Source organism: Micrasema longulum, unplaced genomic scaffold (assembly GCF_059751315.1).
Source record: "Micrasema longulum isolate JH-2025_06_02 unplaced genomic scaffold, ASM5975131v1 h1tg000543l, whole genome shotgun sequence".
NCBI classification, from domain to species: Eukaryota; Metazoa; Arthropoda; class Insecta; order Trichoptera; family Brachycentridae; genus Micrasema; species Micrasema longulum.
This window is the reverse complement of record NW_028277739.1, coordinates 834,488-861,084: the sequence shown is the minus strand read 5'-3', so window position 1 is coordinate 861,084 and position 26,597 is coordinate 834,488. Positions and strand designations below refer to the sequence as shown.

The 26,597-nt window shown below is 30.7% G+C and overlaps 1 protein-coding gene across 1 annotated transcript in view; it reads right to left on the bottom strand.

Moving 5' to 3' along the window:
• The window catches only part of LOC148280769 (neurotrimin-like), a 148,521-nt gene that overhangs the window by 44,576 nt on the left and 77,348 nt on the right, over positions 1-26,597 (bottom strand). The window contains exon 3 of the mRNA XM_088227841.1: positions 25,124-25,398. Coding sequence (XP_088083967.1) covers positions 25,124-25,398 — 275 coding nt within the window. The remainder of the gene's footprint in view (positions 1-25,123; positions 25,399-26,597) is intronic.

Here is a 26,597-nt window from a genome sequence, read left to right as displayed (position 1 = left end):
TTCTTATGATTTACTAACACATTTAATTTTGAAGGCCTTTTTTAACGAGTTGTAAATAACTCATTATTAGAAAATGGAATAAAGTCGGGGTAAAGTGGGATTCGAACCACGGACCTTTGAGCCGTGAGTCCGAGACACAGGCCACGGGACCACAACCCTATATACAATGTGTCAAGTGGCCACTCAAACCTGCGAATGACGGGTCATAAGCCCTCCAAAAGCCTAAACCTCCATATTTCCTGCTCAAAAATGTTTTACCTCTCCGTTGCAACAAATTTTGTTCTAAATAACTTCTTAAGGAAAATATTCAGCCTTTCTACAAACATTTGAACATACTAAAATCAAAGTTGTTGTCATATTTTTTATATCATCTATATTTATTGTTTAAAAGATTCTTTTTTTATCTAATTCTGTACGTTTTTTTTTATTTATCCAAAAATTTAAAGAATATTAAAATCAAGAGTTGAACGGGGTTTGAACTTCGGATCTCTGAGCTTATGGTCTATAGGACCACGCGATTAAATTTTTCAATAAAACATTATCTTTGTCCTAAAGGTAGGTTGTTAAACTCTGGATGAACAGAAATTATGATAAAGAATGGTTTATTTTTCAGCAAGAGATATCTGACATTCGTACGATATGACGCAGCATTAACGATCACGTAAATTAAAAATTTATCACCTATATTTTTGCCGAAAGACTGTCGAAATTTACAGAACCATGAATTGGTAAAGACATTTTAATCCAAATTCGACCGTTTGTCATATATTTGACAAGCGGTCTAAAAGTTTGACAGGCGAATTCAAACCCAAAGTCAATACGAATGGGACAATAAATTCTGTCAAGCAGAGTAGAACACCTGTTCTGTCCCAATTATTTATATTTCTTTGTCACATAGAGTGTCACACCTTCTGATTTGAGATAAGGGTATCATGTGACATCCCCAAATTTTGTCGATAGAATAAAGAATTTTTTTATTTGAGTTCCAATTTATTTTTTGGGTATTTTATACCTCTTTAAGGTTATTTGATTTGACTTTTTATACATAATAATTCGCGTACTTACAAGATACGTTACAAGATTCATAAAACTACACATTTTTTAAAGCAATGTTTTTATTTTATTAACGTTAAATGGAAAAATTTTAAAAAATTATCCCCTTCGAATTTTTTGGCAGGTTATTAAAAAAGTTCACCGACAGTATCTTGAATATGTTTTAGTGTTAATAAATATACCAGCATTTTAGTACTTTTACTATGAAAATATTTGATTTAATTTTGATTTATTTTATTTTATAAATTTTTTACGCCCAAGCCCTTTTTAAAGCTTTTACATACATGAAAGTTATATAAAACATGAGTATATAAACAACATAAAATTTAATATAAAGCAATAAATGATAGAACAGTGTTTAGAAGTAAAGTTGGTTTTAAAAAAAGAGGAGTATATAAAAAGCATAAATTAAAAAAAATACAATATAAATAAATAAAAGATAGGAACAGTGTTAAGAAGTATAGTTGGTATAAAAACAAAAATAAAAAGATGTGTGTCTAAACAACATAAATTTAAAAAATATATATATAAAGAAATAAAATATAGAACTGTGTTTAAAATTGTAGTTTTTATTTATAAAAAAAATTAAAATGAAACCATAGAAGCTAGATATTAATTATGAAAAAAATAGATCAACAAATAAAATGCAAATGCAGTTTAAATGTTTAAGGCAGCTAGGTACATAATGTTATAAAATACAATATAAACAGAATATTAAGGTTTTATTTGGTATGGAACATAAACTTTGATATTCAAAATTTTCAAGACTCTTGTTAAAGACATCGATGTTGTTAGCACATTGGTACGCAAAAACATGCATCCGCACGACTGGTGAATTCGCGCTGTTATTGGTCGATGAATGACCGCAGTAGAACAAAGTATTACATCGGGTAACTCGACCAGGCACTCGCACACTAATCAAATTGATAAGTTAACAACAATCGAACATAAATGTTATTATTTTAAATAAAAAAAACAAGTCATTTAATTTTTTTCTGTTTTCTAATGTTTGGATGTTTAAATAATCATTTAGGTATGTGTAATTTATGTATCCAATTGGTATACTTAATTTAAAATTGATGAAACGCAAAAAAATATTCTGAAATCTTTCAATGTCCTTAACATGAATCCTGTAATACGGTGACCATATTAATAAATATTCCATGATGTTCGTATAATATGTGTCCAGGTGGAAAACCAGAACGCTGAACAACTCGATGGCTACTATCGGGAAATAATCCTGAAAAGGGAAATCAAATGGAGATATATTCGTCTTCTTGTATAGTGGTTGGCGCGTTTGATTACCCTTTTTATGGTCTTGGGTTGAGTTTTTTGTAGGGTGGGCTCATGCAATAATGGATCTAAGGTGGAGTCCTTTGAATACGATGATAAATTGAATTGTTTTACAAAAAAAAAGAAAAAAAAAGTTAAAGTAACGTAAATATTGAATCGAATTACTTTTGCAAAACGCACTTTAAATATTTATTAAATTATAAGACGGCGCTACATATGTTATCTATTTAAATAATAATTATCAATAGTTGATAGTCTATAAGTAAAAAAGCGCAAGCGCGTGTAGTGCTGAAGCTGTAAACATTATAATATCCAAAACAAGTATTTTGTGTGGTATAATTATTCAAAATAAGAGATTCTTAGAATTACATTTTAATCGTTAACTAACCCTATTTTTTGCGTGGATGCATCCTTATATTATATCTGAATGATTTGTGTGGTTCTGAAAAAAAATAACTTTATTTTTTCTACATTTGGATCGCTTACTAAACTAACTTTTTGTGTGGATTTTTGATATACCTGTCTGAATGTTGTGCGGTTTAGGTTACGTAATTTTGAGTGACAGATTTTTCTTAAGTATATTTAAATTGTTTTGAAGAACAAACGATGACGCTGAACTTATTTTATTTACTCGTTTTTTTTGTTGTAATTTTTATTAATTATAATTGTAAATAAGTTAAATAACTCTATTTTCGTGATATAATAAATCCTTTGTGATTATTTTCAATATAAACATTGATTTGATTTAAAATTATTTTATAAATCAAACTTAAATTTGTTTAGTGGATAAAGATTCTCATCTATAAAATGATGTGATTATTTTTACAAAATGAAGTCTAGATTGAATGAAGATATAGTCATATTATTAAAAAATATACGGCACGTGTATTAAAAAAATTGACTATTTTTTATTTACTTAAACAAAAGTCTATAACAGAAGTCACATGAAATGTGTTTATTTATATAAACTACAAGCTAATAAAGTACGACTTTAAAAGTAAGGTATTGTTTTTTACTATTTTTGCAGACATGGTTACGTTAATTATTAACTTGAGAAATTATGAAACTTTTTTTATTAGATTACCCGCATGCGTATTCACTTCCTGTCAGAGTGACAAAACTTAACTGCTAGGATTTTCATTTAGAAATTAAATATAAATGAAATTCTTGAAGTTTCCTACCGACAGAAGTATAACTGACTTTTCAAAGAAGTTCCAAGCAACTTAAAGCTTTGAGTTTGTATCTGACTTAACTTTAATTAATACTAACCCTTTGGGAACTACAGTAATTTCAGACTATCGGAATATGTTGTGTATGAGAATTAATCTTTGAGTTATGGAATTTTTCACTCTTTTGATTTTAAATTACACCACTTAAAAATTACTTCACTTTTTTCTATTCCAAAAAAAAAAAGTTTTAAAAATTAAATTGACATACATCTGGTTTTTTGTGAGTATAAATTTTAAATAAAAAAAAACAATAATTTTAGCCCATTGAATGTAAAGAACATTTGACGATATTAAAAATAACTAAAATTTTAATGTTGAAGTAAACTCATTGCTTTTTTTACATTTTTGCTATCAGTAGAGTCCAAAAACTTTTTTTCCTGGTTTATTTAACATTTTAAAATATTTTATTGAACAAGATGTGTTAATTTTATACTGTAATATTTCAGTGTCCCTAAAGCGTATGGCTGACCATCTTACCTCCATTTAAAATATGCTGCATTTAGTGTACAAATATGGTGCCTTTTTTTTATCCGGTTTGCCGATTACTGACCTATACCATCTATAATCAAAATATTTGTAAATGTCAGGTCACGTGGTGTAGTAGTGAGCGCGTATGCCTACCATGCAAGAGGTCTCGGGTTCGATTCTCGGCATGGTTGATATGAACTATTTTTTTTTTTTAAAAAGGTGTATTCATTCTAGAATATTTCATAGTCCCTAAACTGGTACCTGAAGCGTAAGAAGGATCATCTTACCTTTATGTAAAAAAAATAATCAAGCAACTGTGCGATTGGTTTGCCAATGCAGTGTCTTATGCACCATTGGGTGCGGAAAGGGAATGATGATGGTAATGAAATGTCAAAATGTCTGTGTTAATCTTATTTTTTTTAAATTACAAAATGTGCAAAATATAAACAGAACCGTTGACGAGTAATATCCACTATCTCTCGAGTAACGATAAGTCCGTTTTGTAGTGTGGTGGTCGGTGCATTTGCCTACCATATTTGAGATCTCAGGTACGATTTCTGATAAGATCGACAAAGAATATATATTTGTAATGGTGATTTTTCAGTGCAACATTTCACTGTACTTTAACTCAGAGGTCCCCAACCTTTTTGTCGCCGCGGACCGGTCAACGTTTTATAATTTTACAGCGGCCCACTGGGGAGGGGGGAGGGAGGGGACACACATTGAATCAATTAAAAAAAAAAAAAAACAATATATTTGTACAATATATAATAATGAAATTTACAACTGTGGTACCTAGATAAGTTATAATGACAACTAATAGTAGGGAAAACACAAGATTTGTGGTAAAAATGAAGAAAAAATATGTAATAACTATGAAGGATTATTAAGTTTCAGATAATTTTTTTTTTCTTTTGGACTCATAGGTATTTTTAATATTTTTAAGGTTCAACGGAAGGTAGAAAGTAATTTTTTTCAATGTAGAGAAAATAATTTTGAGAATGCTCATGGTTTAATATCGGGATTTTAATGTTATTCTGATATCTTGCAGATATATTAACTTGAAAGTTATTTATCTATTTTCTTTAAAAGTTTTGATTTTGAAATTTTATGTGTTTTGATTTAATGCTAAATAAATAAAAACCCTGAGCTTGCTTCATTGAAACGAGATAGTTCCACCTGGGAGTAATAGGAGATAGTGACACCCAAAATGTCTTACTTAAGTCAAGTTTATTACTTTGTTTTGTTTTGGTTGCTGTCACTGCAAAAAACCCCGCTTCACATAGATAGGATGTTGGAAATGCCAATAAAGATTAATTTTCAGTCATTACAGCACTATGATGAATTTTATAGGTATGTTCGATTTTTCAAAAGCAATTTTGATTTTAAAGCAGGCCTTTGCGCGGCCCAGTACCATTTGGTCCGCGGCTCGGCGGTTGGGAGCCACTGCTTTAACTGACTCCAAAAGCGTCAGAAGTCTGAGCACTTACCCTTAATGTAATCGATGATCGAGATTTGTTGCATTTAATAAACATCTATAGTGCCCAACGCTCCATGGGGTGCAGATAAGCGGATGATGAAACCTTATTGTAATTAGTCAGTTGAAATATTCACAAAGCTAAAAAGGCCCTTAATATGCTCCTCTATTAAGTGAGTGGATGTCGAATTTTCTCTAAGCCAAGCTTTCTATTCGCTCGGGTACATATTTTGCGCACGACCAAAATGTAATACCATCCATTGAAAATATGCTTTCATTAGCGCGGTTATAAATTTAACAGGTTTATGGAAATTTGGAAGGAATTTTCAGATAATTTATGGTTTACATAAATGAATATTTTACGGCGTGCGTGAGTGATTTTTGTAACTTTGGGCGCACTTGTTCGTTTATAATTCATACCTTCACAATGATTTATGCGAATCTATTTTGAAATGAAATAATAAAAACGACAATTGCCAGCCGAAGTATAAATTATTTTGTTTTTTAGATACATATATTCCTTCTCCCCATACACACACACCTTTTCACATATCTTAGACTATCTTTATTTGCACCTTATGGTGCAAAGAGCACTCTATTATGCATGTCTATATATAAGTTTGATTCGCAGTAATCTTGAGTATGCCTCATGCGTATGGAGTCAGCAATATCAAAACCATACAAACTCAATAGAATCTGTTCTTAAAGTACCTTTTGTCTAAGTCCCAAATTTCAAACTCACGTTCAAATTCAAATTACGAGCAACTTTTCTAACTCTTTAATTTTGATTCTCTGATAAAATGCCGCGTTGTTTTAGATATAAAATTTCTGTATAAAATATTAAACTGTAAAGTAGATACTAACCTCCTAAATAAAATACAAATGAATGCGGGATTGAGATCACTCAGACATCGGGAAATATTTAAACTGCTCTTGTTTTCAATACTTTATACTCTCTCAGCTTTTGCGAATAATCTTTTAGGCATAAATCTTATTTAATAAGTACACACGTACGACTTATTTTTTATTGCAATGTATCCTGTATGTATATAAAAATATATACATGTGTATTCCATCTTAATATATAAATCTATTTTGTGTAATCTTATGATTGAAGATATATGCATGTAAAATTTTATCGACGAATGCTTTCAAATTGTATGTTATCTAGTATGTATCTTTGTTAAATTACCTAATAAAATAAAATAAAAATTAAAAATTAAATGCAGCGTATACAATTACCATCTGTTGCATAATTACTTATTCAAGTGGTGTCGTGGCAACAAATTGCATCTAAATATTATTCTTCTTTATTCTTCTTCTTCATCCTTGTTCTCTCCACTGCTGGATAAAGGCCTCTGTCTCCATTTCTTCCTATCATCCGCTTTCATCATCCACGTTTTACCGGCAATAGAGGCAATGTCGTCAACCCATCTTTTCTGTGGCCTTCCAATAATTCTTTTTCAATTTCGGTGCACGATCCATGATATTCAAGACTCCGGTTCAGCGCCTTATTTCTTCATTTCTTATCTGTCTCTTAGACATACACCGAGCATCTATCTTTCCATAGATCGTTGCGTACATTTTAATTTCTGGCTACTTTTTTGTGTTACAAACATGGTTTTTAGTCCTAATTAACCTAAATATTAACAAAATTCAATCCATAACGTTATGAAAAAAAAAATATTCTTTGTTATTTGACTATATTGTCGGCTTCGTGGTGTAATGGTCGGTGCATTTGCCTACCATGCAAGAGGTCTCGGGTTCGATTCCCGATATGGTTGTTATGAAATATTTATTCAAAGGGTGTTTTCGCAAAAAAATATTTCATGGTCCCTGGACTGGTACTTGAAGCGTAAGACTGATCATCTAATCTGCATGTAACAAAAATGATCAAAATACGCTGTGATTTGGTGCACCAATGCAGTGCATTCAAAATGGAATGTCAAGTAGACAAAATTCACCATTTTCAATACTCCCTTCTGATCGCGTTAAATCTAGGGGCCAAAGCTGCTTGCCATATTTTTTTTGTCACGTCTTCTTTTTCTCTTGATTTTGAAAAAAGCGGACTCAGCTTATGTCAACACCTAATATTTGTTTATTTTTATAAATTTCACTTGTAGCGTGTACGCTAACAAAGAAAAAAAATATATGTTAAATGATCAATGTTTCACTGCCAAATATATGTAAAAGCGTCATTTTTAGTAATAAAATCGTCAACCATGCTGGAAATCAAACCCTACATTTTTTATACTAAGGCCAACGCAATAACTATTACACTACGGGACGGAACGAATATGCGTACCTCATAATCTGAGACCTTATTCTGTCACAATTTCGGTTCGTAAGTGCGTTCGTTTCTCATTTATCCATTTCACTCTCTAACGCAATCAAAATTGAATTTCGCTCTTGTTCCAACTCTGTACGATACGAATGAATATTCGAAACGAATAAGTTACAGAATAAGGATTCGGGTCTCAAATATGATTAATCTATCACGCGAATTGATAAAATCTATGAGAATAATAAATTTTCCGTTTAATTAATAAATAATATAAATTTTGACAGTACACATTTTTTTTAAATTTCAACTCGCGAAGTTAAACTAACCATATATGTTTTGTTTTCGTTATTTTGTGTTACAAATTGTTAATAGATACTTAAACAAAAATGAAACTTTTCGTGAAATCTCGGCATTTAAATAATTTATAAACTATCATTTACTGGTTGTAAGTTATTATTCTACTCATTATGTAGCATTAAATACCATTCCTTCGAAATAACTTATCCATACTTTTTTGTTTCTTTTATCAGTTGATTTTCGAACGATCATCTTCAAAGCTAAATCTTATAATGGCTGAATTGAGTTATTATCAGTAGCGCTAAAGCACGTTATGGCCCTGAACCGCGATTATGTAACAATGTTCTTTAACTTAAGGCGACTATTAAGGATCAAATCCTTAGTTTAGGATCAAAAATTTGACAGATGAATTCCTTCTGCGAAGGCGAAAGTCCTTAAAACTTTCCTTAACTAAATACTACCATTTTACCCAACGTTAACGCAAAAGATTTTGTGTAATTTTGCTTTTAACAGAAAAAGAATCTAAATAAACAGCTAATTTCGCATATAAACGTAAGTAAACATTGTTTATTACTTTATTGGGTAGTTTTTTCATTGTAAATTACCATCTACGTAAAATAATTACTATGTTTTATGCTTTTGTCAAACTTTGTTATTCAAATGTTAGTAAAAGTTCCCTTGTAATATCTATTGAAATTGATTTATTGTAGATGCTTACTATACATTGAGTTTACTTAATGCTCGGTTAAGTACTTATATGATTGTTTTCCAACAAATATTTTTCATTTAAGTAATGAACTTAAACATATTATTTTATGCCAACAACATCGAATTTGCATACAATTATTGGTTTTGGACATACGGCAAAGTCATGTTATTAACAATGCATTGTTTTTTTATTCTAGGATTATAAATATATTTTTTTCGATAATGGCTGCAGGATATTTAGCCTGGGATATAGTGGAGGCAGAGGAAGCAGCTACGAGGCTCCATGATAAGCTGTTAAAAGATAGCCAAGATCTTAAAGAGCTGGAGAAACAAAAGTTCCAAATTTATTTAGAATATTTAGGGCCACAATTACTTCCATTTTGACATTTGACCGTATATTTCTTACTTCTGTGGCTAAAAAATAAAATCATAGATGATAAACGCGGTATAACTAGTAAAAAAATGTAATTTATCCTTACCACAAATTGTATCTTTCCTTATCAACAATAGATCGAGAATTATAAAAAAATTAAGGACACTTTTCGCAAAGGGATAAAATCCTTACTTAAAGCTTCCTTAAAAACGGTAAGGAAATTTACAGAATCGCGGTTCAGGTCGATGTTTCCATTCCTCTCTGCACACTGCGGCTTTTCTCCAGGCCAATGTCGCTTTCCACAAAATCCAGCCATCTTAAATTTGGTTTGCCTCTGCTTTGTCTACCTTCCGAAGTGGTATAAATATTTTTTTTAGGGGTACGATTACCATTCATTCTATGTACATGGCTCGACCGTTGGAATCTTCTTTTTCTTATGAATTGTGAAATGTTGGGTTCGACATATAGTGCCTCTTAATCATGATAAAATCAAGTTATAAGGCATGTAAATGCCTAGGTTTCTATGTTTCCTTCAGAAAAAGTTATACATATATATCTGTTGTTTTCACTTTTGAAAAAATTGGCGGTAAGTAGTTAAATCCAGTAATCGTTTACTTTGATTTAGACAGACGATAAATACTGTTACGGTTCATAAGAATGTGTTTTTTATGGAGAAAATATTGAAAGCAATAACAATATAAAAAGTATTGTTGCTAGTAATTATGTTCCCTCTTATAGAAATAAAAAAATGACTGATAGTTTAATCCACAAATTTGGTATAAGGAGTGAATGATTTCACCACTTTCACGATATCTTCGCGACTGTTGTAAGAGGATGAAGAAACATAAAAAAGAATGTAAGGAAATAACGTATGTAAGAGGAAAATACCAGTAAAGTGGTTTTTTGAATAAGTCACAAGTAAATACTATCTAGGCGTTAAAATTCAAAGTACGTGTGAACAACGCTATCAACATCTGAACCAAGAAAAAAGCTTTTTAAATAAAGAAATTCAGCGTTTTTTTAAATATTTTTGTGTGTCTTACTATCAGCGTAACTATTTTTTAAAATCACTTCGTCTGAGACATCACAAGTTCTCAACAGTGAGTTGCCCTAGTTGGTGGGTATGCTGCTCGGTAACCGGAAAGGTATCAAAACATTATGTCATTAGTTGGTTTCGGTGAACTAGTAACGTCGTTCCTTTGTTCATTTTTACCCTTTTTTGTATGCATCTTAGAGAAACTTTGCGGTACAATTAAATGCTCCAAATTTTACCGTGCAGAAGAAAACATTTTATATTCAATTTCAATTACAATAAAAGAGCCATTATTCGATTCGACGGCATTTTGGTACACAAAAATGATAAAACATCTTGATATATATCTGCTGCTCAGTGTTTTTTTTCTATAAAAACAACCACAGATAACCTTTCTGAAAAAGCTTCTTGCCCGAAAATTTATCCTAAAAGTTCAGCCACAGAATTATACAAGAACATTTTCTAAAGTTGGGCAAACATTAGCGACTGGTAGTCCGTTCCTGCGATGAATATTCATAATAATCCAGGGCCGGTTGGGGGTATTTTTTCTAACAGCTGTTGCACGTAAAATGTTATCATTAGCCCAGAGAAGAAAGCCATTTTCCATTTTTTTCCCGGATGTTGAAAGTGTTTCGCGCAAATGATCGAATTTTAAGCGTTCGTTGTTAGTTTTTGTAGAGAAAATTGGATTTTAATAGAATGATACGTACAATGAATTCATAATTTGACACGTGCCTGGATTTTGTAACAAAAAATAATTTTAAAGAATAATAATCACAATTATTTTTTAATCGAAAAAATGGTTTCTTCACACAAATATCATTTCACGTCTTAAGTCCCTAGTCTCCACAAACAGCCTCCAGGATTCTTCTTTAGCTACCAAGTCAGGTTCAAATAAGTATGTTTTTTGTATTTGATGAGTAATATACAGAAAACCGTAATTGGCGAGTTAAATTATTGGTTCATTTGCAAATATTGTATTTTTTTGTTTTAATTGCTCTGTGTTTCCTTTAAATAAATGAAGTACTTAAAATAAACGTACTGAATAAAAAAATTCAATAAAATGAACATGAAATCGGCCTCGTGGTGTAATTATACTGTTTGATTCCGGGACGTTCAATACGCCATTTGCATTTCTTTATGTACATAATTCTTCGGCGACTTAACCGATTTACTTGCAATTTTCAGCAAAATGTAGATTTTTGCTCTGCGCGTGCTCGTATATATTAAAATTTTTAATCGAACACATGAAAAACAAGTTAGAATCATAAATCTTTTTTTAATCGACCTATCAGGGTTGCATTCGACGAGAATGCATATACTAAAGAAAACGAGGATGTGGTTGTTGTTTAAAAAAAATAATTATTTTTGAGTGTTTACAAACAACATTCGTTTTTTATGGATCTCAATCAGATTCTTTTCTTACATTCTTTATAATTTCTTCCAATTTATTTCCTTTAACTGGATTTTTGGTAATACTAAAATAATATTGACTGATATTCAATACATTATTGAAAATCGCATTCATGAATAAAGTGTACTCCTGTTGATGAGAAGAGCTGAGTTTGACATTTGCAAAAATAATTATATATTTGAAAATGGATTATTTTATGTTTTGGAATTCAACCACAAATAAGTACCTAGGTACTTATTTATTAATGAAAAGTCTTTTTCCAAGTTAATAGCAGGCAAGCCCATGTTCAGGCAGGACAACGTTTGTCGGGTCCGCTAGTTTTATATAAATTTAATAAACTATTTTTATCTTCAATTGTTAAGAGTTTACATCGGGTAAAGATCGGGTTGTGGTCCCATGGCTAGTGTCTTGGACTCACGGACCAAAGGTCCGTGGTTCGAATCCCACTTTACCCCAACTTGATTCCATTCTCTAATAGTGAGTTATTTAGAACTCGTTGAAAATGGCCCTCAAAATCAAATATTTGGGTAAATGATAAGAACGCAAATATTTCTTTTTCTTAAAAAAAAAAAACGTATTCAGTGTACATAATAAATAATCTTAATCAATATTTTCTGTGGGTATGTTAAGTTTAAAGTTGATAAATCTAAAGAATTTACGTGGTACTCTTTCCAAATTTAAAATATAAACATTATAATAAGACGCTATATTAAAATGTTTATATTTTGGCCAAGACCAAATTGTTGAATTAAATTATAAATGATTTCTTACTAAAGCAGTAAAAAGTCATTTAAGAGAAGTGATAGAATAAAAATCTTTTACAGTTCACTGCAAATACTTGAGACAATTTATTGCCTTGTTAGTGATGGTCTCAATGTGTGAAATAAACGATATTTTTTAGTAAAAAAACTATCCCCAAATCCTTTGTTTGTGTAACTCGTCCCAGATTGATATTATTGATGTTGTAACTGAATAATGTTAGTTTTTTACTTCTTGTAAATGATCCTACACAACACTTGTCAGCTTTTTGTCGATTTTTTTTAATCAACCTATTTTGGGTGTTCTGTTAGAAAAAAGGAAAAAATCCACAAATTTAATACGAATGTAATAAAATTGGAAAATCATAAATATTTTTCCTTGAAATTTTTCTTGACTTATATTTTAAACACGAAAAACTCAACCCCATAATTTTGTTCCCCTTGTATATTATTATGTAAGGTAACGAAAATATCTCGTGGCTCAAGTATGAAAATCCTAATAAGGTTAGCAGCAACGTATATTTCTGACAAGTTTTGTTCCTTAATTCCCCAGCGGAGAATGGTTGCAAAATATATGCGCCTTTTTTTTTCCTTTTGAATTTACCCAAATGAAGGACAAGGGTGATAGAATAAACCAATGTTTTGAATAAAGAACATTTTTATGAAATACAAATTCAGATTGATAAATTTATTGTGATTGATTTGCTTTTCCGTCAACACATCTATAATCTTAGACATACATGATTGTAGTATTACGATTTCCTAAATTGTGGCAATTTTAAACTGAAGGACGAAAAAATAAAGTTTATAATGTCACCGTTTAGGCAAAACTCACTACCATAAAAAACATTTATTTGAGAAATTGCAGTTTGAAAGTTTGGAGGCGAAGGGTAAATCAGATTTTTGTATTTTGGAGGTTTTATAATACACAACACAATTTAGTTATGTCTTTATAATAAATTGCATTGGTTACTTTTCCTTTTGATAAATCAAAAAAGTATCTGGAAGGTTTTTTATGTGGCAAGGTGGATAAAATTTGGTTATGTGACTTTTGCTTGTTTATAATCTGAACAATGCAAGTTATAAATGTAAGTGAAAGGAAATAAATTTTAGAAATAATAATTATAATATTGTGGTATTTATATAAACTTTGTTTTTTTAATGTTATGTTAAATGTTTGCATATATATTAATATGAATTCTCATAGTAAGAAAATGGATTACCTCAACTTTTTCGGTACATAATCATACGCTACAAATAGCATGTATAAATCAAATTCTGCCATTTTAAGGATATATAACGTTTGCTTGAATGGTAAAAATTTGTAGTAAAGTGTAGATTAAATGTTGAAATTTATTTTTATTTTTAATAATCAAATATAATTTTACATACAACGTATGAGGCATATAGGTAAATAGGTCAATGTCACTTAAATATTTTTATGAAATTATGAAACTATTATGAAATAACCTAAGTAATCGAAGTTGCCTAGTTCAGATTGGAGGACAATCAAGTGACTTCAGACAGATCACATGTGGTGTACCACAGGGTTCCGTTGTCAAGCCACTGCTATTCTTAATTTATACCAATGATATTACACATTGGGATATTAAAGATACAATTCAACTGTATGCAGACGACACAATTGTTTACTATCACAATCGTAACGTAAAAGATCTTGAAAACAAAATGCAACTATATGTTCACCATTTTGCAAGTTAGCTTCGTATTAACAAGCTCAGTCTCAACATTAAAACATCTTACTACATTTGCTTTATTTGGTTAAAAACAAGATATTTATCTCAATATCGCTCTTGGAAATGATTATCTTTAAAAAAATTACGTGTCGAAAGATTTGGAAATCTACATAGATTCACAGCTCTTATAGATTCACCACTTTGATTATGTTGAATCTAAAATCTCTTTACTCACTGGTATAATGCATAGGTTTAGGGGAGTTCTTTCGATCTCACTACGCCGTGCAGTTTACTTTTTAATGATACACTCTCATTAGGTATACTTATTCGTGCATCTGGGGATTTGCCACAAAAAAGTGATACAAAATAGAGCTATAAGAAACAAATACGGTATACCAATGGAAACGCATGTCAAAGATATTTACAAACTTACTGGCACTATTACATTTTTGGTGATACCGTATTATGAGATTGCAAAAACGGTGCTTTAAGGTGTAAATAAAAACTCTCTCACTCATATTGGCTATACCTTCAATCGTTACGTCCACCAGTGTAATACGTGACAGAGTCAAAATATTCACGTATTTGGATCACGCACGACAAGGTATGGTCTAAGGTCTCTGCTGTATCTTGCTTGTAGTGAGTACAACAGGCTACCGGAGTCCTATAGAACGCTAAAAATGACTTTATTAATTTAAAAAAATATTATTTGAGGAGGTACGTGGAAGGTGAAATTTAGCTTTAAGTTCTTCTTTTTCCTCGGATATTTCTTTCTTACTAAATGTAAATGTTAAATATTAATTTTTATTATGAATTGTTTTAATGCTACCTTATATCAGTTTTATTGACATATTATTACAAACCTCTATGTTAATATTATTCTGTCTCAAAATGAGATTGTTGTAACTCCTGGGAAACCAAAAAAAAAATTTAAAAATAAAAAAATAAAAAAAGTACTTTTACTCTATAAGGTCTATGGAAGAATGGTTGAATAGTGACGAGTAAGGACGAACATATTTGTTTAAATATTTCACTAGGAGAAAAGTGACAAGTTAGTATAAAAATATTCGTTTAAAAATTTCAAGAATAAAATTACTTCACGTCAGTGGCCTTCGTGGTGTGATGGCTAAGACGCTTGACTGACGCACAGAAGGCTTCGGGTTAAATTTTTAGTAAGAACACAAAAACGAAATCCAATTTTTCTTAATACTGGGAGTTCCACTCTTTAATTCATTATTGAAATGAAGAAGTTCAGTAAAAAAAATAATGAATTGTTATTAGATTATCAAACTAAGCCAGATTTTTTTTATTTTTGTGTATCGATTATTGTCGCTAGAATTTTTTTGAGTTTTCTATTTTTTTTTACTCCGCACGTGTCACTAGTTCTCTTCGGTGAGTTGTCCTGATTTGTGTGTTGGCTTTCCAGAAACCGAAAATATCATTGGTTGATTTATAAAAACTAGTTACACAATTTAAAGTTATTTATTTTGATTTTAGAGAGATTTCGTCGAACAATCAAAGCTCTCATTTTTACCGCGTGCAAGTAAAATAAAATTATATCTAATTTCCCGTGGCACTGAATTTCCTCATTGGGCATTTTCGTATTTTGCATTGTAGTACCGTTTAACCAATTTCGTCCTTACGTACGCTGTTTACGCATTTAATACAGTTAACGTTTTTTGTCCGCATACCCACGTTTTTATAGTCTCTGTACTGGTGCCTGAAGCGCAAGACTGATCATTTTATCTTCATGTTACAAAAAATGATCAAGATTGAAATTGGTGTACCAATGCAGTGCCCTATGCACCTTAAGGTGTGGAGAGGGAATGATGATAATGACTTGCGTATATATTAAGCTAATTTAGCAATGTGTTTGTTATTTATATTTTTTATGTTGAGTAAATTTAAATCTTTTAAATCGTTGTTTGTGAATGTATAAAATCATTTGTTTTCAAATAAAAAATGAAATCAGAGAGACATTCATTATTTGAGTGGTGGGGATGAAGTGTTGAGTTCTTTTCATACATCCTCCTGCCCTTTCGTTAACCGGCATAGAGTTTGTATACCCTTGGAATAATTTTGTTAACGAGTCCCCTAGGAATCAACAGCAAGTAGATGGTGGGCTTTTGGATCTGCATTTACTGTATTTGTTCTGAACAGCTCCATTTACTTATGCTGTTTCGGATATAATTTACCTTTCCATGCCCGTTCCCCTTTCCATTTTTTTCCTAGCCCAGCTCCACACAACAATAATCACGCGTGAAAGTGCTCGTTAAAAGTAAATCGCTAGTACCCAACTAACATCAATCAAGTTAAGTGCTTTCAACAAATTTTATTTACAATCGAGCTTTCCTAGAGTCCACCTAGACAGCGAGCTCCCGACACATGTTGTGCCAGCGTCACACGACCACCAGCTTCACAAGCAAGGTTCCAGCACCACGTCACGCCTCAACACATTAGCAGGTTAGTGGAGTTGTGCAACCTTCCCTTCAACAATACAGTCTGCTCTACAAATTTTCATCCTCCGGGACGAGGTATTTCTGCACACCTCGTCTATTCCTCAACAGTATTAACATCCCAAAAGCAACGAATTCCGATCATTTGTTACATTGTCAGTTCAAAAGCAATGAATTATTGTAGTTTTGGATCACCGTTATTTTATTTTAATTTTATTTTTTATTTTATTTTTTACATAAACGGTATACATTGCCTTTAACATATGAGTTCTTTTGACAAGTTAGATCTCTACTTACCACTGGGGCAGGGTGATGAATTAAACATAAATATGAAAAAAAAATACATATATAAATACGTAACAAAAAATTATAAAATTGCATAACTATGACGATAGTAACAAGTAGGTAAATACACATAAGCAACCAAAAATATTAACGAAATAAATACATAAATATGAAAAAACAAAAAAAAAACATTTTTAAATATAAAGAACAGTTTAAGAATAATATTGAGAGAGAAAAAAAAATTAGACTTGTTTTAAAACTATCAAGACCAAAACCAAATATATCAGCCTTGTCCTCATACTGATTGCCATATCTATGGAGCCTACGGATAGGCGAGTGCATGTGATAGTTGGTCCTAGAACTTGCAGAACAAAAAGGAGATCTGTGGCGGGTATGTCGACCAGGTACACGGAAACACACCAACTCCAGCAAATCAGGACAGCCAATTAATGAATTGATAACTTTATGAAGTAATATAAGGTCAGTTAGTATTTTTCTATCAGAAAGTCTTAAAATATTTGCATACTTACTTAGCGCCTTTTTTTTTTACCCAACATACTTAGGGCCTCATTTGAAATCTTGTCAATATGTTTGATAAATGTAAGTTTATCATCAAAAATTACGCCAAGATCCTTAATGAAATCAACTCTTTCGATTGTTGCGTGGTTCAACAAATAGTTAAAAACTAAAGGTTTCTTACTTTTAGAAAAGAAAATAACCTGGCATTAATCTACATTGAGAAAAAGATTATATTTATTGCAGCACTCGTGAATTCTGTTGAGATTCATCTGCAGGGTTATTATTATTTACAACTATAAAGTTTGAGGTTGTCATATGTTCATATCGACATTGGCTAAAACTTAACAGTTTAACTGAGATATTTAAAGTCTAAGACGGATGCACTAACCACTTCTGGGCCTCGATACAATGGAAAGTTAACATTCATCATCAATTTTATCTACAAATTAAAATCAAGTTTTATGTATGAAAAGTATAATATTAGGGATACATTTATTTCCAAACATGTTCAATTACATGGTACTGATAAAGATATTTCAAATTTTTACACAAACATATTCATTCTTGTACATAAATTTCGATTTTCCCTTTTTTTTCGGGCTTATTAACACTTTGTATCCCGGAGCCGTGTAAACACGTGATTATATGACCACGCGTTGTGTCCCGGTCCCGTGTTTTCACGTGATTTACTAGCTGTTCAAAAAAGTATATTTTATTGACATCTAGTGACTTTTATTACGCTTTTATAAGAACTTTTTTGCTGCTGGTAAACTATACAATACAAAGCACAAAAATAGGAGTGAGTCCCGGTATATGTGCGAACATTGCAATGCGCAATGTGGTTCTCCATAAAGGCCAATGTTGGCAAAACTATTATACAAAAATGACTTGTTAAATTGTTTCAAATAAATGTGGGAAGTTAAAATTGATTTAACCAAGTATTTTCATAATTATGACACTTTTAAGAAACCCTTCACAAAGCATGAAATTTCACAAAAATGGGCCGGGCACAGGGTAAATTCTATGTGTATTCAGCCGGTGCTCGAAGTGGTAAGAGAACAATATGCGTATAATTAGTAAGGAATTAGCTTAAATATATCTTTTCCTCAAGACCGTCGAAATAAATTCGACCTTCTAGTCCCCTTTAAAATTTTCAACTCACTCTTTGCTGCGCCTGAACTACTGAACTCAATAAAATTAAATATCCAAACAAGAACACTTAGACAAAACTTACTTTTTCATACCGATAACCATAGAACTAACAATGGTTTTCATTCTCGTATGTCCAGAATTCTTAGATCTGCCAACACACCTCAGTCTTGATTTCTTTGATAACTAGTTATCTTTTTTCATAAAATCACTGAATCAAAATTATAAACACCTCTCTCCTGCTTTCACTTCCACCAAATCAACCATATACCATTGTGTTTTTCTTCTTTCTTTTATAATATTTTTTTATTTATACGTACGTCTTAATAAATGCCCATTGGGCGTATATGTAAATAAATAAATTGTCAGTCAAAAATAACTATGTTAACTTCCCATTGTTATCGAGGCCCTGCTGGGTAAATTTATCTCCCTTAGATTTCCCTTTGAAAGGTTTTTACTTGAGAGTAGCCATTGAGTCAAAAAAACATCGTCATCATCATTATTTCATGTCCACTCTTTAATTAGAGTGTATAGTGTGTCCACAAAGGGTCTCTTTGCATCTGTGTTAGCTGAAAACTCCTGTGCATTCTTGCAATATAAAAATACTCCAGTATAATTCTGGCTCTTTTTCACACACGGAACTGTATACTTCATCCGCTCGAACATGATTAAACAAACAACGTTTATAATTGTTTCTCTATTTGCACCCAGTGATGCATAGGACACTAAATTAATACACTAAATGCAGCGTATCTCGATCAATTATTTTATCTAACAATCAGTCTTACGCTTCAGGGACAATGAAATATTGCGGTATAAGACCACCTTTTAAAACAATATTTCCCCCGGTACCGTACCTCTAGTATGATAAACATATACGCCAACCACTTCACTACGAATTCAACCAATCCCTATTTAATTTTCGGCTTAAGACCTAGACCCGAGAGAAGCCATCGAGATTAGGATTCCGGTTCTATTTAAAAAAAAGAAAAAACTGTATTCTTCATTCACCCGGACATAGGGGGAAGTCAAAATGCCACAAAGTGCTGAAACATTCAAAGAGAATCAATAATCAAGCAACCCTTAAGTTTGGGGTCTATCGATTTAATGGGTAGCAAGTTAGTTTCAGATACTTTTCAACCGTGTCAAATTTTATCAAGCCTCGTGCCAAGTCCAATTTATCAGATGAGCTTATTGTGTTCAACGCCAGAATTGTTCAACTCAGTGGATTTCAGAATTGGCAGAGCAAAGGAAACTCCGATTGAAAACAGTCAAAGATGTACTAGCGTTAAGAATAACCATAAATATTTAACAGTTGAAACCACCGCTACGACAAAACGCGACATTTTGTTTTTCGTTTCAATCAATTTTGCAAAATGTTTTGCGGTATTGTTTTGCGTAGTTTCTGAAATATTTTATTTAATTTTATTCAGAAAATTAAATGAACATAAAAATTATTATTAATTTATTTATCCATTTTCCAACTTATTTTACCATGATTAATGAAAAAAAATATGTGACTTCACTGGGTTACCTATGCTAAAGACAATCAACAATATATTTTTACTTGTGAGAATATACAAAAAAGACTTAATATACAGAGAGAAACAATAGAACGTTTAAACAGTTTTCAACACTTCGTACATATATTTATATTTAATTTATGTATATCAATGTTATTTATATTATAAAACGAACAATCAAATAACAAAAACATGATATTAACTTTACATTTGTGGAGCAAGTGATTCAATTGTCTTGACGTAATCATGATTATTTAAAAAAAAAAATAGCAAAAAATAAATAAAATACTATAATTGTATCAGTTTGTTGTGATTTGCTCAAAAATTTTGCAAATTGTACACTCATTTTATGAAATGTAGTTTTGTAATAAATAAATATTCTCTTGTTACGTTGATATTTTTATGGCTTAATAATTTGTTTTCTCTCTTTATCTTTTTCATTGAATATTTAAACACGCGTTCATTAGTATAACATATTTACTTTGTAGCAAAAACACTTGTGAGGTTAAATAAATAAATACAATTTAATAATAGTCATAAAGTCAGACACTTGTAAAAAAGACACTGCAAAACATGACTTTTTTGGGATTACAAACTTCCTTAAGATTTATGTGTCTGTCTTTTAGGTTTCTCGTACTGTGACTGCAGAACTGATTTTGGCACGCTTACAGATCAGTAAACGACTTTTGGTACGATTCGCAAACAAATTTGACGCATTTTTCCAGTGTGTTTTACATCGAAATTTAAGAGTACCTTATTTCTTGGCAGGTTTGCAAAATATTCTCCGTAAGGACGGTAAGGACCAAAGCCAAGTGACACATTTCACAAATTAACTGCAATCCAAAGTGTAAGCTAATTTATTTCCTGCATATGTCATTTTGAACTGATTAAATGACGAATGAATTTATAAGCTAGCAATAATGAGGAACTTCAGCCCTACGGGAAATGGGATACAAAAAATGTTTTCTTGTGCGGAGTAAAAACTAGAGTATTAAATTGTAGCGAAAATTTTCTTGAAAATGTATAGAAAAAAAATAAAAAAACATTTCAATAAAAACGCACTACATTGAATTACGTCACTGGTTCATGTGAATCAACCTATGATCTGAGAGCTATGGAAGATTTCCGATCTGCTTGTTGCTTCTGGACCAATAGGAAGAACTGAATGAGAATAAGCGGAAATGAACCTCTGACGTTACACGCGGAGTTATTTCAGAAATAAAAAACTTAAAAAAATCGTGGCGCTGACAATACGATTTAAAAAAATTGAAAAAAAAAAATTTTGACTTAGTTTAATAGTCTATTAACAAATATTTTTTTTTTAAACCACTGAATTTTCTCATTGTAACAATTTACAATTCACAAACTCCTGAATTAAAAATAAAAGAGTCAATATTTTTTTGTTATTTCTTCAATTATTCTTAACATTTAAAAACTTATTAATGTATAGTCAACCTAAAGCATTAGGGCCTCGTCATTTATATATTCACATAAGGAAAATTGTATTAATTTTCTTATCCACAGTCAAAATAAAATAAACCATTCAGTTTTTCAGTTAATTGATGAAAAATATTTTTACTAATGAAATTAAGAACAACGAATACTTTATTTATCGTTTAATTGCTTTTACGACATTTACAAGACTGTTATCTTCATAGTTAAACCATATCTAATTATATAAAATCAGTAAAAAAAGATAACTATCCAAATATTACTTTAGTTTAAGTTATGTTATTTTCATGAATTTAAATGTAAATGCTTGTATTGTTTTGGTTCTTTTTTTTATTAGCTATTGTATTATCCCGGTGACACTTAGGAAGTCTCAAAAGAAAAATAATAATATTAAAACTTAAAAATAAAACCGGCCACTAATTATTTCAAATTTATGTTTTTATGTGAAACTGGTATTTTTATTGCTTTAATAAATAACAATGAACAACCAAGAATTTTAACAAGCAAACTTATATTTTTTTATTACTTTCAAGTAAAATTTTACAGTTCTATTAAAAAAGGCTGCTATATTATACTGTTTTAACTAAGAAGGATTGACTATTTGCTCTGAGTATGCACAGAAAAAAACAAGAATAGGGAAAAAGCAAAAGTTACGATTGTGAGAGTTATAAAAATCATAAAACATAGGTTCCCATAAACTAGGACCCTTCGAGATTTATAAGGGTTCAAAGAAAATTACAATAAATCAGAACGGTGCTACAGCCTACCCCATTAGAAATGTAACTTAAATTTATTGTAAGGTGGTGTGCGGTATGGCGACAATTTAAGGAATAGAACTAAGGTGTGTTTTGTTAGGATAGGACGAACCGAGGAGCATAAACGCGTAAATAAAATTTCCTGGAAGAGGACATTAAGGCGGTGAAAGCTAAAACCCACGCACCGTTTTTTCAGCAAAAGAGAATAAGTATCTACTTTCATTTTCTAAGAAGAAAGCAGCGCAGATTAAACCTGTATATTTCTTACAGTCATTGTAGTTCTCATTTAATTTTTAATACCAATAATGAAAAAGCGTGACATTTTATTAATACACGAGAATATTTGAACATTTCGTTATTTACTGATACCAACATTTTAAAATGCGTGTGCACGGAACATTTATAGCACGCAAATAAATCCAAGAGAAAGATTTTTCATACGTTATAATAAATACTTAAATGAGTTTGAATTATACCTTTCAGTAATTTCGATATTTTTCAAATTATTTATTTTTCCTTTTTTAATTTTCACATTAAAAAAAGACTTTCTCAACGGGATATCCCGTTCCAAAACAAACATTTTACGTGAGTTTAATATATGACTGATATAAATATTGAAACAATTTTTTTTTTTTTAACATGCTTTCCCATAAGTAACTATTTGAAGACATGGCAAGACCGAATTCGCCAAATTTTTGTCAAAAGTCGGAATAATATTCATACTTACATGAAAAGATGTGTGAATGTATAGCAAGCAAAGTCTGTATTATTTAGTTTTTTTTTAAATTTATTTTTAAAGTAAGTTAATATTACTGTGTTACAATAATTTAATTATATCTATTTTGCTATTTTTTTTTTGAAAATTTATTTATAAACCCTTACGGATTATTACATTCATTTTACATAGAATAATAAATACATTTTTCAATTATACTCTGTTGTTCAAAATAATATTTTTTACGTCTTTTGAAAAGTTTGTCTGAGTCTTTTGTTTAGTTTTGTCTGGTAGTTTATTGTATAATTTCAGTCCCTGGTTCATTAGTCTTGATTGTCCTTGTCTTGTTTTAGAAAGTCAGTTTTGCAAAGGCAAATTATTGTGGTGTTCAATCCTCTCTGCTTACGCCTACGGGACAGCGAGGTAATGGTTTGTTCTTTTGTTTGTAAGCTGTTGTTGTGAGGGGAAAAATGTGTTTTAAATGAGAAATAATTTGAACTGTTTTTGTAAAAGCAATTATACAGTTATTTTAAGAAATAATACAAATGTTCACCATTGAAATATTACTATTGTAAAAATGTATTCCTTTTCAAATATATTCATAAATGGATATCAGGCAGATGAATTATTGCCGTCAATTACATTGTTAAATTAAATATATAATTGAACTGTATAAATGGGGAAAGTCGGATATGATCAGAATCGTAATATTATTTCATATCTTAAGGTAAATCTCATGTCTGCTCTCTTAATTAACTATTATTTAAGTAAAGCACGGAATATGCCCGTCGAAGAAATTATAGGATGTATCTTGTACAATCTGCTTATCATTTTATCATTATAAATTTATTAGAGAAATTGGTGGCAATAAATTTTCGAAATTTTCGAAATTTTTATAGATTGCACGATTCAACATTTCCCGTTAATAAAAAAGTAATACTGAAATAATTGTTACTGAAAATATACCGTGGGGTTAGTGCAAAAAGTTACCATGTAAAAAATATAAAGTAAAGATGAGAATCAATCATTTATTGTTCTGGAGATAAGCTTCCTTTTAAATCATAAATATTTTAATCAATTTTTTCATTTATATAAGGGCTTAGTTTTAATCTGAGTGACTTTTTAGTAAAACAAAAGAAATCGGCGTGAGCACTAGGTGATAATTAATTGTTTGGTTTAATTTGTAAATTTTTGTTAGTTACTGACTTCTTAAACTAAGCATAATATACGGATGTTTTTTTTTAATTTTAGCGTTACTATTAACATATTAAAGTTTTTGTTAATTGTTGCTGTACGTTATCTATATAAATATTTAAAAAAAATATTTATTTATTTACTAACCCCGTAAAGGATTTTTACATATACGGATGTTATAAACAAATTCAAATATTAGAAACTCAATTATTATTTCAAATTTAAAGAACAAGTAGTTTTTGAAGTTTGATAAAATTGAAGCAGATACATTTTTTTTATTGGTTATTTGCGTATTTGTTCCCGAGAGACTGAATTCTGGGAAACAGATAATTAATGTACAAATTTGACTCAAATATATTAATGTATTTAATTATTTATTTATTTATTTATTAACGGACATTGTCCATGTTTACAATTTATAAGGTTTAAATATTACAATAAAAGAGTAGTTTAAAACATTTAAAGAAAAAAGAAAGAAGCATTGACAAACATAAGGGACATCGAGACAAGATCTGGACTATTTATAAATATGATGCCTTATTTGGCCTATTAGGCAAATTGAAATGAACACATTTGATCAAATCAGTAAATCTATGATCTCGTATTTGTAAATTTAAGCATCACTCGTATTTTATTGAAAATGTTAATTATTTATATTTTAGAAAAAACCTCTAGATTTTTTTTTCTTCAAAATACATTACATATTTTTTTGTTGAGTACAGACACAGCTGATAATGACACAACCAAGAACTACCCATGCCCGTGAGCTTGCCCCGACTCGCTAGAAAATTCGTGTTAAGACTGGGCAGGTTATTTGGAAACAGTTAATTATTTGTTTGGATTATTCGATAGTATGTACGAATATTAAACGAAGTGTATTTTTAGTATAAAAAAAACTTTTGACATGCATTTTTGTTTCATTCTAAACTATATTTTTGAACATTTTCTCGAACATAGACAGATTTTTATTTAAATATTTTGATTTTCTTACCGTTTTATTCCCAAGGTTCTTAATTCTGCAGTTAAGGTAGGCCGTTTTGCCTAGAAGTGCTGTTACATTCTTGGAAGCATTCATGTCGAAGTAAGGCCCGACTCTAGAACCGCCGCCTCCGGTGGCAACCCCTGTGCGGGGGCCCGGTGGAGGCGCCGCAGTCCCGGCCCCTGACCCCGTGCCTCCGAGGGAGTTGTCTAAGGGACCGGAGACTTTGCCTTCCGAGCCCCCCGTATCTTCAGGCTGCTTGCCGCGTGATCTCTGGGCCGAGAGCACTAGAAAAAACAAAGGATATTTGTTTACTTCAGTTAAACTGACTGTAGAAATAATCGTTCAGCAGTGTAAGGACCAATATTGGGAGACAAATAAAACTGAATGTAGAGCAAAAAAAAAAACTTAAAGAGGAGCAAAAAGAAATATTCAAATATAGCTAATAGACAAAATTAATGAAAACCAAAAATAAAAGTTTAAGAAGGGTGTGAAAATAAAGTTAAAAGTCAGCTAAAAATAATTTTTAATAAAACTTTAAGAAGATCTCAAATTATGTTAATAAAGGGGCTTGAAAAATTATATTCTAAAGCTTATAAAAGGGCGAAAATAATTTATTTATTGTGTAAAATAAATTTGTCGCAACAGAGAGGGAAAACATTTTTGAGAAGAACATATGAAAGTCTAGGCATTTACATGGCTCATGACCTGTCATTGGCTGGTTAATTCAACAATGTTTTGAGTATGTTCAAATAAACCCCTAAACAGGGGTAGGATAATTTGTTCTGTCGGGTTTGTGGTGTAATGGTCAGCGCGTTTGTTTACCATTCAAGAGGTTTCGGGTTCGATTTCCGACATGGTTGATATAAAATATATATTTTAAAGAGTGTTTTTTTACACCAGAATATTCGATAGTACCTGGACTGGTACCTGAAGCGTAAGATGAATCATCTTACCTTCACGTAATTATTTTTTATCAAGATACGCTACGATTGGTGTACCAATGCACCATTAGATGATGAAAGGGAATGATGATGAATTGGTTTTGTCAGATAAATCTCACCCACATGATAAATTTTGCCCAGCAGGTGAATTGTTTCGGCCGGATGAATGTCTCCTACGTTATAAAGGCTTCAGCTCTTTTACTTCAAAAAATGTCAACAGATGGAAGAACAGAGGAAATGTGGATGTTTTAACAAAGGCAGAATTGTAAATTTTACACAGTGTGTAAAATGGCGACTTAAACTAGCCAACGACAGGTGATAAGCCCTGTAAATGCCTTTCGTAAAGAGGATTAATATTTTAGCTAAGCAATACATAATAAACAAAAGCCTGGTGTTAAATAAATAAGATAAAAAGATGGGTGACAAAGCAAAGAAATATTTATTATAAATATAATTATATAATATTTAAAAAAACCTGATAAGGGCTCAATAATAAAAAAATTATGTACGTAATCAATTGATTTTAGTTAAAAGTCATATAA